Consider the following 16,114-nt stretch of genomic DNA (forward strand, 5'->3'; position numbering starts at 1 on the left):
ATGGTATGGAGGGCACAGCTGGGGGCAGAGGGAGGTCTATAGCAAGCGGCAACAGTGAGAGACTTGTTTCTGGAAAGGTGAATTTTTAGAAGTAGAAGCTCGAATTGTTTGGGTACAGACTTGGATAGTAATACAGAATTCTGCAGGCTATCTTTGCAGTAGATTGCAACACTGCCCCCTTTGGCAGTTCTATCTTGGCGGAAAATGTTATAGTTAGCGATGGAGATTTCAGGGTTTTGGTGGTTTTCCTAAGCCAGGATTCAGACACGGCTAAGACATCCGGGTTGCCAGAGTGTGCTAAAGCAGTGAGTAAAACAAACTTAGGGAGTAGGCTTCTAATGTTAACATGCATGAAACCCCCCACCCTTGCTGTCTCTGCCTGGCCGGTTTCCCCTCTTTCCACTGGGATTCTCTGCCTCTACCCCTATTACAGGGGCTGAGTCACTGGCTTACTGGTGTTCTTCCATGCCGTCCCTGTGAGGGGTGCGTCACTTGAGTGGGTTGAGTCACTGACGTGGTCTTCCTGTCTGGGTTGGCGCCCCCCCTTGGGCTGTGCCGTGGCGGAGATCTTTGTGGGCTATACTCGGCCTTGTCCCGGGATGGTATGTTGGTGGTTGGAGATATCCCTCCAGTGGTGTGGAGGCTGTGCTTTGGCAAAGTGGGTGGGGTTATATCCTACCTGTTTGGCCCTGTCCGGGGGTTTCATCGGATGGGGCCACAGTGTCTCCTGACCCCTCCTGTCTCAGCCTCCAGTATTTATGCTGCAGTAGTTTGTGTCGGGGGGCTAGGGTCAGTCTGTCACATCTGGAGTATTTCTCTTGTCTTTTCCGGTGTCCTGTGTGAATTTAAATATGCTCTCTCTAATTCTCTCTTTCTCTTTCTTTCTCTCTCTCGGAGGACCTGAGCCCTAGGACCATGCCTCAGGACTACCTGGCTTGATGACTCCTTGCTGTCCCCAGTTCACCTGGCCGTGCTGCTGCTCCAGTTCCAACTGTTCTGCCTGCAGCTATGGAACCCTGACCTGTTCACCAGACGTGCTACCTGTCCCAGACCTGTTGTCCCAGACCTGCTGGAACCCTGACCTATTCACCGGACGTGCTACCTGTCCCAGACAGCAGGAGCGGTAGAGATACTCTCAAAGATCGGCTATGAAAAAGCCAACTGACACTTACTCTTGTGTTACTGACTTGTAGCACCCTCGACAACTACTACTATTATTATTATATGACAATGCAGGTCATTTATGAACATTTGAACACCTAGGCCATGTGCTGTTATAATCTCCACCCGGTACAGCCAGAAGAGGACTGGCCACCCCTCATAGCCTGGTTCCTCTCTAGGTTTCTTCCTAGGTTTTGTCCTTTCTAGGGAGTTTTTCCTAGCCACCGTGCTTCTACACCTGCATTGCTCGCTGTGTGGGGTTTCAGGCTGGGTTTCTGTACAGCACTTTGTGATATCAGCTGATGTAAGAAGGGCTATATAAATAAATTTGATTTGATTTGATGAAACCAAGGCTTTTACAGTTACAGAATTCAACAAATGAGAGCACCTGGGGAGTGGGAGCGGAGCTAGGCACTGCAGGACCTGGATTAACCTCCACATCACCAGAGGAACAGAGGAGAAGTAGGATAAGGGTACGGCTAAAGGCTATATGAACTGGCCATCTAGCACGTTCAGAACAGAGAGTAAAAGGAGCAGGTTTCTGGGCACGACAGCATAGATTCAAGGCATAGTGTACAGACAAAGGTAAGGTAGGATGTGAGTACATTGGAGGTAAACCTAGGCATTGAGTAATGATGAGAGAGATATAGTCTCTAGAGACGTTTAAACCAGATGATGTCATCGCATATGTAGGAGGTGGAAAAACATGGTTGGTTAAGGCATATTGAGCAAGGCTAGAGGCTCTACAGTGAAATAAGACAGTAATCACTAACCAGGACAGTAATGGACGAGGCATATTGATATTAGAGAGAGGCATGCGTAGCCAAATTAACATATGGGTCCAGTGAGTGGTTGGGCTGACTGGGGACACGACGATTCAGACAGTTAGCAGGCCGATGCTAACAAGCTAACAGTTAGTAGGCCGGGGCTAAACAAGCTAGCAGTTAGCAGACCGGGGCTGGCAAGCTAGCAGTTAGCAGACCGGGTTAGCAAGCAAGCAGTTGGCAGACCGGGGCAGGCAAGCTAGCAGTTAACAGACCGGGGCTAGCAAGTTAGCCTTTGGGGGACGTCGCGATGGGGGTAAGTCTGTTTTTACCTCTTCGTGAGGTGACGTCGATAGACCAGTCGTGGAATTAGTAGGGTTCCAAGTAGCTCTAGGTAGCTAGTAGGCCACGATTAGCAGAATGGGCCTTCAGCGGATGTCGTGCCTGAGGGGCCTGTTGGAATCCTCGGGCAGATTATGTCGGTATTCCAGTCGTAGAGGATCGGCGGGGTTTCGTGCCCCGTACTGGCAGTAGAAGGGGTCCGGATATTGTAGCCCAGGAGTGGGCTTCGGTGGTAGCACTGGAGCCCTGGCCGGGCTACCTTCAGGCTAATTGGTGCTTGCTCCGGGATGGAAACGCTAGCCAGGAGTAGTCACCCGGGATTGCGGTTAGCTAGTTGCGAAGATCCAGATGAAAATGTTGAGAATTTGCGGTAGGAATCTGGGGATATGGGGGGGGGGGGGGGGGGGAAATAGGTCCGTTTTGCTCTGGTTTGAGTCACGTTGTTCGAACTGGCGAGAGCTTTCCGAGCTAAAGGTTAGCTGATGACCGCTAGCAATGGTTTGCTGACTGATAGCTGGTAGGTAGTTAGCTGGCTAGCTTCAGTTGAGGGATTCCAGATCCGAAGTAAATAGATATACTTTAGAAAAAAACAGATCCACCCCACATTGGGTGAGGCGGGTTGCAGGAGAGAATTTAGAAGTTGAGGTTTACGAAAATATTTGTAAAAGATATGCAAAGAAAAAGATGTAAAAAGATATATACAAGGGACACGACAGGACAAAGACAAAAACGTCTGACTGCTACGCCATCTTGGATTACAATTAATGTGTACGTTACCTATTAGCTAAAATGGGGAGAAGTCTGTCCATAAAAAACGCTGCTCTGCCTTCTTAACAACACTATCAACAAGACAGGTCCTACAGGCCCTTGTTTTGTTTGCACCTAGACTAGTGGACATGGCTAAACACGTATTACATTCAATAAATTAATATGCATTCTCATAAACTCTAAATCATTGACAGTTTAACAAACAATTGAGTAAAACAAGCATATATTTTGTGTTCTGATGGGGTACAACAGTTAAACTAAGCTCATGGAGTATTTTATAAATTATATAATTCAAAATAATGGGTACACAGTATATCATTAATTGATATATATCATTATTCAGTTTATCACAAATTGATGTAGCAATCGCAGATTGCCACCTTTAATTAATACACGACATTTCTCATAGTCGAGGGTTGGGACTTTGGTTGACGAAGGCGCTCAACGCAGCAACATAAAATCTAACTGGCAGATAGAGGCCAATGCTCAGGAGCAAGTGCACTTATAACACCTAGCGCTCACGAGCAAGTGTATTTTTAAACTGATTTCCTGAGCCAAGGCAACACATGTTCGAGCCGTTCTGTCAATAGGACGCAGGCAGAAAAGGTAATGGACAACTACTAATGTTCACTGGAGATATGGTTTTCTATGACTATGAATGGGTTTTATACTGTAAGTTTATCATACTACAAATACAGATTCCACATTTGTTAGCTTAATATTTTATATTAATCTAATAGCCTAATAATCTCGAAAAAGTCATTATTAGAATAAAGTCGTGCAGATCCGTAGGCTACCCAGAGAGAACTTGTGGTTGTTATAAGAAAGTCTTAACCTATAAATTCACTGTCTGCAAAAATGTATTATAATAGCGAATTACCACAGTCTCTGTTGGTCTTAAAACGGGCGTATTATCAGATTGTGCATGATTCGACTGGGACACTCAGGAACTCTGACCCACTCAAATTGGTCAGTAGCTTATTGTGTATTTTTAATAACTGTAGTTCTACAAGTATTTGAACAGTGGGTGTGAGGACCTATTTTGTCTGTCAACATCTGTCAACAGCACTAAGTAAGCATTTATGCGGCACTGTGTTTGTCGGAACATTACCATTAACAAAGAAAAAATACTTTTATACGTATTATCCAGACGTTGACATCAAGTGTATCTCAGGTGCTGAATGAACGATTAGAATACATATTTTCTGGAAGTCGTAAATATGACTTATATGGACATAAAAATGACGTATTATCCGGACATTGAAATTATTTATTTTCCGGACGTTGAAAATACGTATTTTTCAGACATTGATTGTATGGCCAAATTTCAACTGGTATACATTTTCAATGAAGTAAGCATTATATCACAATAATACTTTTTCACGCCTCTTAATAGGAAAGAATAGCCAACTGAAGATTGCAACAACATATTTGTTATTTCTCCTGTCTATCACATTCACTTATGCTCGATTTTTCTAAAGCTTTGAAACTAGCAGCAATGATGTTCCAAATACTTTAACGTACAGAATAAACCAACAGACTACTTCAACTACAATAACTGTCACAGATAATATTTTTTTGTATTGCTATGACTGCGATATGTTGTGGTTTATCTACCTAAGTTGAATGCGTTGACTTTAAGTCACGCTGGATAAAAGCGTCTGCTGATGTAAATGTAAAAACAAACACTCGCAAAGCATACAATATTATTCTAATGAGCTCGGCCCCAAAACAAGTACAAATTTGGTCGGTGAAGACCATATTCAAATCTGTACGAATCATAGAAGTCTAGGCTATGTTTCACAAGTTTGAACATCACGTCACAGTTTAGTACAGTAGAGCACAGTATAACACAAGAGTACAGTACAGTATGGTACAGTACAGTTTAATTCATTAGAGTACAGTAAAGTACAGTACAGTAGAGTACAGAATAGTTTCATTTAGTAGAGTATAGTGCAGTACTGTACTGTACAGTAGAGTTTAATTCAGTAGAGTAGAATACAGTACAGTAGAGGAGTATAGTTTAATTCAGTAAAGTAGAGTACATTAGATTAAGTAGGGTACAATACAGTACACTATACTTTACTGTACTCTAGTGTGCGCTACTGTATTGTACTGTACTTTTCTTTACTGTAATGTACTCTGATGTACTGTACTGTACTGTACATCAGACCTAGATGTCAATGATTGGTTCAGATTTGGTTCGGTCCAGACCAATGTTCGGTCAACATTTGTTTATCACTGAGCAAATTTCAGGTCGGAGGAGTGCAAACTTGAAAGTTGTGAAAATTCAATGCAACTTCTGGGGTGCGTTTACTGTGAACACTGAGGATGTACCCACTTTAAGTTAGTTTTAACAGTGGTCAAGTAGGCTATTTGATCATAATGTAGGCCTACCAGAGTGGCCTACCAACAAAAGCAATGGAGAAAATGCATCCCATAACATTTTAACATTGAAATAGCTGTTCTATTGTTCAGCCTACATTAGCAGCCAATGTGTGGTGTTCAATGTAGGCCATTCCATAAGACTTCTGAAGAAAAGCATGCAGGGCTTGACATTAACCTGTTTATCCACTTGTCCTTCAGACAAGGACGTAGCTGAAAATTTTGTTTTGTTTGATGCAAGAAACCACTTTACAAAATAAAATGCCTTATTATTTCCATACCATTATCACAGAGAATCAGAAAAATGATGCTACCCTCTGCCCATTGGCTACTTAACTTATTCACTCCTGTCTCAATATACAACACTTCCTCTTTAAGAAAAAAAAATGTCTTTACCAAAGATGTCTAGAAATGACACGTTTTGTGCTCTTGTAAGAAGCAATCACTCCCCCATTGCTGACTACAAATGATCTATAACTGGGCTAATAACTCACTAACTAGCAAAGGTTATGAGAAAATGTACAAATGTGCACACGTCGCTACATGTAGCTCTCACTTTGATCTCAAAACAAGCGCATCTACTCGCAACCACTCATACTGTAAAAACAGTCCAGTTCAAAGTGAATGGCACAGATCCATACAGTGCATTCCGAAAGTATTCAGACCCCTTCCCTTTTTCCACATTTTGTTACATTACAGCCTTATTCTAAAATGGATAACATAATTTTTTCCCCTCATCAATCTACAAACAATACCCCATAATGACAAAGCAAAAACTGTTTTTTAGAAATGTTTTGTTAATTTATAAAAATAAAATAAAAACATTTAAATACCTTATTTACATAAGTATTCAGACCCTTTGCTATGAGACTCAAAATTGAGCTCCGGTGCATCCTGTTTCCATTGATCATCCTTGAGCTGTTTCTACAACTTGGATTCCACCTGTGGTAAATTCAATTGATTGGACATGATTTGGAAAGGCACACACCTGTCTATATAAGGTCCCATGGTGAACAGTGCATGTCAGAGCAAAAACCAAGCCATGAGGTCGAAGGAATTGTCCATAGAACCCAAATGTATGCCGGACCGGATGTCTCAGAACGGCTATGATTGGTTCAAATCATTTGTCTTTGGGTTATTAATGCAAGAGGCAACCTGTCTGCAGTGGTGAAAAAAGTACTCAATTGTCATACTTGAGCAAAGTAAATGCTATACATCAAATTCATTATATTAAGCAAACCAGATGGCACAATTTCCATGTTCCAACACAACGTGCCATTGGAACACAGGAGTGATGGTTGCTGATAATGGGCCTCTGTACGCCTATGTAGATATTGCATTAAAAATCAGCTGTTTCCAGCTACAATAGTCATTTACAACATTAACAATGTCTAGTTTAGCTGTCAGTTTAGATGGCGCGCTTCAGTCAAAAATCCACCGGTTTCCCTCCTTCAAAATGCATACAAAATGAATCCCAAACGTTACCAATAAACTAATCCAAACAAGTCAAACAATGTTTATAATCAAACCTCAGGTACCCTAATATGTAAATAAATGATCAAATTTAATACGGAGAATCGTTATTGTCTTTACCGGAGATAAACAAGAAAGAACGCACTCTCATCCATGCGCATGAAAACACTACAGACAAAATGGGAGTAATTTAGAAAAACTACAAATTCTAGCTCTTTTCCAAAAACAAGCCTGAAACTTTCTTTTTTTTAATGATTTGTCCTCGGGGTTTTGCCTGCCATATCAGTTCTGTTTTACTCATATACATTATTTTAACAGTTTTAGAAACTTTAGAGTGTTTTCTATCCAAATCTAACAATTATATGGATATCCTAGCTTTTGGGCCTGAGTAACAGGCAGTTTACTTTGGGCACGCTTTTCATCCAGACGTCAAAATACTGCCCCCTACCCAAGACAGGTTAAATGTCACCTGTGCCAACACAGCTGAAACCTCCTTCCGACTAACGAGATGGACTACCCAGCACAGGTGAAATACATACTGACTAACGAGGTAACACCAGTCGGTGCCCCCTACTTCTCACGCGCTATGTGCTAAAGTCCAACCTCAAAACATATATAGACAAACCAATCCTGTAAAACTTATTTACAATAAATGTGACTCAAATTACACAATACATTATTTACCATTAATATATTTTTGGCACAAAAAATTCTGAAACACAACCAAAACAAAAAGAAAATGCATCCAACAAGTTTGTGGAATCACAAGCTTGATGTAATCGTTGCGTGCTAGGAATATGGGACCAAATACTAAACTTTTGACTACTTTAACACACATAAGTGACCTTGTCTCAATACTTTTGGTCCCCCTAAAATGGGGGGGAATATGTACAAAAATTGCTGTAATTTCTAAACAGTTCACCCGATTTTTATTTTATTTAACTTCTATGGGCTAGGTGGGACGTTTGCGTCCCACCCTAGTCAACAGCCAGTGGAATTGCGTGGCGTGAAATACAAATACCTCAAAAATGCTAGAACTTCAATTTCTCAAACATGACTATTTTACACCATTTTAAAGACAAGACTCTCGTTAATCTAACCACGTTGTCCGATTTCAAAAAGGTTTTACAGCGAAAGCAAAACATTATATTATTTCAGGAGAGTACCCTGCCAAAAATAATCACACAGCCATTTTCAAAGCAAGCATATATGTCACAAAAACCAAAACCACAGCTAAATGCAGCACTAACCTTTTGATGATCTTCATCAGATGACACTCCTAGGATATTATGTTATACAATACATGCATGTTTTGTTCAATCAAGTTCATATTTATATCAAAAAACTGCTTTTTACATTAGCATGTGATGTTCAGAACTAACATACCCACTGAAAACTTCCGGTGAATTTACTAAATTACTCATGATAAACGTTGACAAAATACATAACAATTATTTTAAGAATTATAGATACAGAACTCCTTTATGCAAACGCTATGTCAGATTTTAAAATAGCTTTTCGGTGAAAGCACGTTTTGCAATATTCTGAGTACATAGCTCGGACATCACAGGCTAGCTAATTTGACACCCACGAAGTTTGGGGCTCGCTAAACTCAGAATTACTATTAGAAAAATTGGATTACCTTTGCTGTTCTTCGTCAGAATGCACTCCCAGGACTTCTACTTCAACAACAAATGTTGTTTTGGTTCCAAATAATCCATAGTTATATCCAAATACCTCCGTTTTGTTCGTGCGTTCAGGTCTCTATCCGAAGGGTAACGCGCGAGCGCATTTCGTGACAAAAAATGTCAAAATATTCCATTACCGTACTTAGAAGCATGTCAAACGATGTTTAAAATCAATTTTTATGCTATTTTTCCCGTAAAATAGCGATAATATTCCAACCAGGCAACGTTGTATTCATTCAAAGGCTGAAAGAAAAAAAATTGAGAAGTCTCGTGAACGCGCATCTCAGTCTCACTGTCCCCAGGCTGACCACTTACAAACAGAGCTGCTGTAATTTGCCCAGAGACAGCAGACACCCCATTCCACTTTCTGGCGGCTTTAGAGAGCCAATGGAAGCCTTAGAAAGTGTCACGTTACAGCACAGATGCTGTATTTTCGATAGAGATGCAACAGAAGGACAACAAATTGTCAGGCCGGGCACTTCCTGTATGTAATCTTCTCAGGTTTTGGCCTGCCATATGAGTTCTGTTATACTCACAGACACCATTCAAACAGTTTTAGAAACTTTTGTGTTTTCTATCCAAATTTACTAATTATATGCATATTCTAGGTTCTGGGCAGGAGTAATAACCAGATTAAATCGGGTACGTTTTTTATCCGGCCGTGAAAATACTGCCCCCTATCCCTAACAGGTTATCTGCACGAACCTAGTCTTCACTAAGTCATCCATACATCAATTGTCTTAAAATAATTTATTTACTAAACTAAGTAATTCACAGAAAGCATACAAAATAGTAGGTGTCGTTACAAAGCAATGGTAGAGGAATGTGCCCTAGTGGGCTAAACCGGCATGGCGGCTTGTTAAACAAAGGGTGATAAAGGGCAGCTGAGGAGGCACAACAGAGTTGGTAAATATTAACAATTGATATGCTAATCCTTTGCACATGAACGCTCACTCATTCGGAAACAATTGCAATCAATATATATATTTACTCTGTGTGTCGTCGTGATCTTTGTTGGAGAGTTTTGTCCTCTCTATCTCTCTCTCTTGGTTAGAATGGATCTTTCAAAGCGACATTCATTAATGTCGTTATAGAATGGATGTTTTGTCGGTCTTCGCGTTCAATGACACCGAATTTCTAGCTGCAGACTAGTAATTAATATCAAAGACTTGTTATTATTCTGTCGGTATCGATAGTCTAAAAGTTTAATCATGTGGTATGGTTAAAGTTCAGTAGAGGGATGCAGGGTCAAACCTATTGGCCAACTCGTAATGGAGTGGAGGCCTGGTCTAAGACAGAAATTCTGGGTGGGGGTTTATATACTGAACGTAGAAAAGGCTGTCACATGACGCCTTGTCCTGTCTGTGTCCCTGGGGGCGTGCCGATGACTTAGTTAAGCTTTGAACAGAAATACAATTCTCTCACATTAACATCAGTACATAGCATCTCAACATATTCCAAATAGCTTTATCCTTATTAATACATTTTATACAACCATTTAGATGTAAGTCCCATAGCTGAGGCTATTATATAAACATTATTATGGTAATATGGCAATATTGTCTCTCATGGGTGTCATAAAATTGTACCAAGCGGACCAGTTCGTAGCTGGATTCTTCACCAATCTTTTATACCTTCTCCAGAACATAAATGTCGTTCGGTTCCCCCGTCCGGTGGGGTGGAAGAATTCCTTTGTCTCTCTATGAAACCATTCTGTCTCAAAACTGTGGCCTGTGAGGCAGAACATTCCCTTTGGAATTTACGACTGCCTTCTGACCTAAGCAGCCTGGGTAGGGGGAGGTAGGTAGAGGGATGGTGCATAGAAAAGGCCTGGTGCAGAGGGAGGGGGGTTTAACTGTGCTCGCTGTACCCACAGAGGGCAACGTCAGGACACCTCATAGTCAGAGTGCTGGAGTACTGAGCCAAAACAACAACAAAATGTGTTACTGTCCCAGTAATTACAGAGGGCACTTAATCTCTGGCCCATTTTGTACCTTTCATGCCTTGTTTTTTTGTACCTTTAATGCCTTGTTTCTTCTCATTACAGAGCAACAAAAATGAGAAGGTCGTCTCGTTTGCTTGAATTTACAGCTTTACTTGTGATCAGCATTCTGTGCTTGGTCATCATTTTTATTAAAGAGGACATTCGTCCTAAAAAACCCTCAAACCATTTCCAGATAAACAGGAGGGAATCAACCTATCAAAACAGACCTCAGAAACCAACCAGTGAGAGCGCAGGTGTTTCTACCTGGGTTCATTGTGAACGGAATGAGTCTGCAGCCAATGTGTCAGGGTTTTCCTCTCTGCCAGTTCACATCCAAGACTTCCTCTTCTATCGTCACTGCCGCCACTTCCCAATGCTGCTGGATGTACCTGATAAATGTAGAGGCCCTCACAAGTCTGCTGACGTCTTCCTTCTGCTGGTCATAAAAAGCTCACCTGCGAATTATGACCGCCGTGAGGTACTACGGAAAACATGGGCCAAGGAGAGACTGCAGAATGGAGTCTGGATCCACAGGATTTTTCTCTCGGGAACAACAGGCACAGGCTTTGAGAAGCGCAAGCTAAACAAGCTTCTACAACTGGAGAACCGTGAGCATAATGACATCTTGCAGTGGGACTTCAACGACTCCTTCTTCAACCTCACCCTGAAGCAGATTTTGTTCTTAGAATGGATGGACAAGAACTGCCGCCAGGCCCGATTTCTTCTCAACGGTGACGATGATATCTTCGCCAACACAGATAACATGGTGGACTACCTTCAGAGTCTAAAAGACAATGATGGTGACAAGCACCTTTTTGCAGGTCATCTAATCCGCTATGTAGGACCCATTAGAGAGTCAGGGAGCAAATACTATGTCCCAGTCCAGGTTCAAGAGTCAGACTCATATCCCCCTTACTGTGGGGGAGGGGGCTTCCTGCTCTCTGGAAACACAGCTATGGTCATTTACAAAATGACCCATACCATTCCCATTTTGCCAATTGATGATGTTTACATGGGAATGTGTCTGGAGAAGGCTGGTCTTGGGCCAGAGTCCCATTTTGGAGTCAGGACTGCTGGACTTGATGTCCCCTCCCAAAACGTGGACACTTACGATCCTTGTTATTACAGGGAAATCATTTTAGTACACAGATTTCTGCCACATCAGATATATATTATGTGGCACGGAATACATGAACCTAACTTGAAATGTAGTAATTCGCAAGGTTCTCTTTAGCCATCTGTCCTGTTGAAATCAGTTGCCTGCTGAGGTTTGTTTTTCTAGTCTTTTTTTTCAAATGTGTGATGTCTGAAAGTTGTTTTTGTTGTTGTAAATACAGACTAATTTTAAGATGTAAGTTATGGGATTGATTGCTTCTTCTGTGTATGTACATAGAAATGGTCAAAGTTTATATAATGTATTGTTTTAAGTCAGTATCACTTCTTTCTATTTAATAAATGAAAACATACATATTAAAAAGAAAATATGATATTGATTCTATATCAAACGCTAATAAAATAAAATGCATATTTGATTTTTGCCATGTGTATTGCTTTAGCTCATTCTGGCGATTGTTAAGTAATTGATGAGATAAATATTATTGAGCATATGTTTATAAAGTATATGTTTTTATTGTTCATAAACCCACCGGACCACAAAAATTTGCCATATTTCACAATCATTTCCACTGCAGATCACCATAAACAATGGATTTCATGAATTCATCTTTTATGTAACCAGACAAGTCAGTTAAGAACAAATTCTTATTTACAATGACAGTCTACCCCAGCCAAACCCGGATGACGCTGGGCAAATTATGCGCTGCCCTATGGGACTCCCAATCAAGGCTGGATGTGATACCGCTGCGCCACTCGGGAGCCTACTCAGAACCTGTCATCCTTTTCTCTTCCGTACTTCAACTATAGCCACACATTTTAACATTTATAGTATGAAAGTAATACTATTATTACATAAACCAAGTAGAGACATGGGGCGGCAGGTAACCTAGTGGTTAGAGCATTGGGCAAGTAAACGAAAGGTTGCTGGATTGAATCTCTGAGCTGACAAGGTAAGAATCTGTTATTCAGAACAAGGCAGTTAACCCACTGTTCCCCGGTTATGCCGTCATTGTAAATAAGAATCTGTTCTTAACTGACTTGCCTAGTTAAATAAAAAATAACTTTTAGAAGCATACAAACATTCTAAGTGTAGAATAAGTGTAGAAAGAGAACAGACGTACAGTAGGCGGTATCTTTTCAACAGACACAAGTTTTGTATTTCTGTGGATGTTTGGACAATGATGGATCTATTGACATATGCCAGTTTACTGTGAATTTTGACAGCTGGCATTATTAAAGTAAACGATTCACAACACATTCTTGATTAATCATTTTCTTAACATTTTTCACTTGTGTAACTACAATGCCTCAGAAATCCCCCACCACCCACTAAGCTCAGAACAAGCCTACCCAACTAGCACAGTGGATCTCGGCCGATTCCGGCTGAGAGTCAGACTCGGAGTCTGGGTCGCCTTCGGCAGTATTACTTATGGCTAGGATGCGGGGATTGAGCTCGGGCCGATTCCAGTGCGAGTTATCTGGCCAAATGTATTACTTGGGACTATTTGACCCTGATTGGTGCTCATTTGGCAAAGTTAGAGTCGATCAAGCGAAGACCAGCCGCGTCATTGGCGTGCCATGAAGGCATCGCTCTGTGACCAAATTTGGTGTCCTATAGGATATACTACACCCCTAATGATATAGTGAAGTCTAGTTACCTTCTAGGATCTCTGAAGAATACATACAAACGTGATTTGACTGGTTGAAACAACACTTATGGTTAGATTTTCACAGATTCCATTCTTTGCAAATTGAACAAATGGAAATACAAAATCGATCGTGCATGCTATATGGACCTTTTTAGGATGTGAAAAAGGATTTTATCTAACAAAATGACACTTCATGTTATCTCTGGGATCCTTTGGATGGTAAATCAGAGCAAGATTTCATATTGTAAGTACGCATTTCACCTTCAGAGGTGAATTTATCAAACCTACTGTGGTGAAAAAATGTGTTTTGATGTTGATGTTGATGTTTGATGTCAAACAATAGCATGGCATTTGTTCACAGTAATAGCTACTGTAAATTGGACAGTGCAGTTATATTAACAAGAATTTAAGCTTTCAGCTGATATAAGACACTTATATGTACAGACATTTGTTGTTTCTCTAGAATCTGCGATCTTGACACAAGGCGCTGCATGATTTACAACTGTACCGTTGACGGAACACCTATCCCTTAGAAGTTTTAAGAGTGTGCAAAGCTGTCATCAAGGTGGCTATTTGAAGAATCTCAAATATATTTTGATTTGTTTTAACTTTTTTGGTTGCTACATGATTCCAATGTGTGTTATTTCATAGTTTGATATCTTCACTATTATTCTACAATGTAGAAAATAGTTTAAAAAAATAAATACCCTTGAATGAGTGTATGTAAACTTCTGACCCACTGTAATTGTGATGCGGTGATGTAACGATCGTCCAAAGGATTAGACCAAGGTGCAGCGTGGTGAGTGTTCATCTTTATTTTCAACCGGAACACTTAAACAAAATAATAAACAAATACAAATGACCGTCACGTCTTGCAGGCTAAATACAAGCAGTACAAAATCAAGATTCCACAAACACAGGTGGAAAAAGGCTGCCTAAGTATGGCTTCCAATCAGAGACAACAATAGACACCTGCCTCTGATTGGAAACCATACCTGGCCAAAGCATAGAAAATAACACATAGAATGCCCCCCCCCCCCCCCCCCACACACACACACACACACACACACACCCGGACCTAACCACATAGAGATACAAACCCTCTCTCTCAGGTCAGGGCGTGACAGGTGAATCATAAGTGAAATCATCTTTAAACAATTGTTGGAAAAATTACTTGTGTCATGCACAAAGTAGATGTCCTAACCGACTTGCCAAAATTATAGTTTGTTAACAAGAAATTTGCGGAGTGGTTGAAAAATTAGTTTTAATGACTCCAACCTAAGTGTATGTAAACTTCCGACTTCAACTGTATATAATATATATATATATATATATATATATATATATATAAATATATATATATATATATATATATATATACACTGCTCAAAAAAATAAAGTGAACACACAAAACAACACAATATAACTCCAAGTCAATCACACTTCTGTGAAATCAAACTGTCCACTTAGGAAGCAACACTGATTGACAATACATTTCACATGCTGTTGTGCAAATGGAATAGACAACAGGTGGAAATTATAGGCAATTAGCAAGACACCCCCAATAAAGGAGTGGTTCAGCAGGTGGTAACCACAGACCACTTCTCAGTTCCTATGCTTCCTGGCTGATGTTTTGGTCACTTTTGAATGCTGGCGGTGCTTTCACTCTAGTGGTAGCATGAGACGGAGTCTACAACCCACACAAGTGGCTCAGGTAGTGCAGCTCATCCAGGATGGCACATCAATGCGAGCTGTGGCAAGAAGGTTTGCTGTGTCTGTCAGCGTAGTGTCCAGAGCATGGAGGCGCTACCAGGAGACAGGCCAGTACATCAGGAGACGTGGAGGAGGCCGTAGGAGGGCAACAACCCAGCAGCAGGACCGCTACCTCCGCCTTTGTGCAAGGAGGAGCAGGAGGAGCACTGCCAGAGCCCTGCAAAATTACCTCCAGCAGGCCACAAATGTGCATGTGTCTGCTCAAACGGTCAGAAACAGACTCCATGAGGGTGGTATGAGGGCCCGACGTCCACAGGTGGGGGTTGTGCTTACAGCCCAACACCGTGCAGGACGTTTGGCATTTGCCAGAGAACAACAAGATTGGCAAATTCGCCACTGGCGCCCTGTGCGCTTCACAGATGAAAGCAGGTTCACACTGAGCACATGTGACAGACGTGACAGAGTCTGGAGACGCCGTGGAGAACGTTCTGCTGCCTGCAACATCCTCCAGCATGACCGGTTTGGCGGTGGGTCAGTCATGGTGTGGGGTGGCATTTCTTTGGGGGGCCGCACAGCCCTCCATGTGCTCGCCAGAGGTAGCCTGACTGCCATTAGGTACCGAGATGAGATCCTCAGACCCCTTGTGAGACCATATGCTGGTGCGGTTGGCCCTAGGTTCCTCCTAATGCAAGACAATGCTAGACCTCATGTGGCTGGAGTGTGTCAGCAGTTCCTGCAAGAGGAAGGCATTGATGCTATGGACTGGCCCGCCCGTTCCCCAGACCTGAATCCAATTGAGCACATCTGGGACATCATGTCTCGCTCCATCCACCAACGCCACGTTGCACCACAGACTGTCCAGGAGTTGGCGGATGCTTTAGTCCAGGTCTGGGAGGAGATCCCTCAGGAGACCAGCCGCCACCTCATCAGGAGCATGCCCATGCATTGTAGGGAGGTCATACAGGCACGTGGAGGCCACACACACTACTGAGCCTCATTTTGACTTGTTTTAAGGACATTAAATCAAAGTTGGATCAGCCTATAGTGTGGTTTTCCACTTTAACTTTGAGT

General features: G+C 41.6%; 1 protein-coding gene across 1 annotated transcript; it reads left to right on the forward strand.

Moving 5' to 3' along the window:
* The first annotated feature begins 3,498 nt into the window (after positions 1-3,498).
* Positions 3,499-12,224, forward strand: LOC115151709 (N-acetyllactosaminide beta-1,3-N-acetylglucosaminyltransferase 3). The gene is made up of 2 exons (XM_029695872.1): positions 3,499-3,641; positions 10,629-12,224. The coding sequence occupies exon 2, from the start codon at positions 10,639-10,641 to the stop codon at positions 11,797-11,799; it is 1,161 nt and encodes a 386-aa protein (XP_029551732.1). The 5' UTR covers positions 3,499-3,641; positions 10,629-10,638; the 3' UTR covers positions 11,800-12,224.
* Positions 12,225-16,114: the final 3,890 nt, after the last annotated feature.

Source organism: Salmo trutta, chromosome 17 (genome assembly GCF_901001165.1).
Source record: "Salmo trutta chromosome 17, fSalTru1.1, whole genome shotgun sequence".
NCBI lineage: Eukaryota > Metazoa > Chordata > Actinopteri > Salmoniformes > Salmonidae > Salmo > Salmo trutta.

Excerpts from the sequence above, each read along its gene's own strand:
- LOC115151709 (XM_029695872.1), top strand. The coding sequence starts at position 10,639 with ATGAGAAGGTCGTCTCGTTTGCTTGAATTTACAGCTTTACTTGTGATC.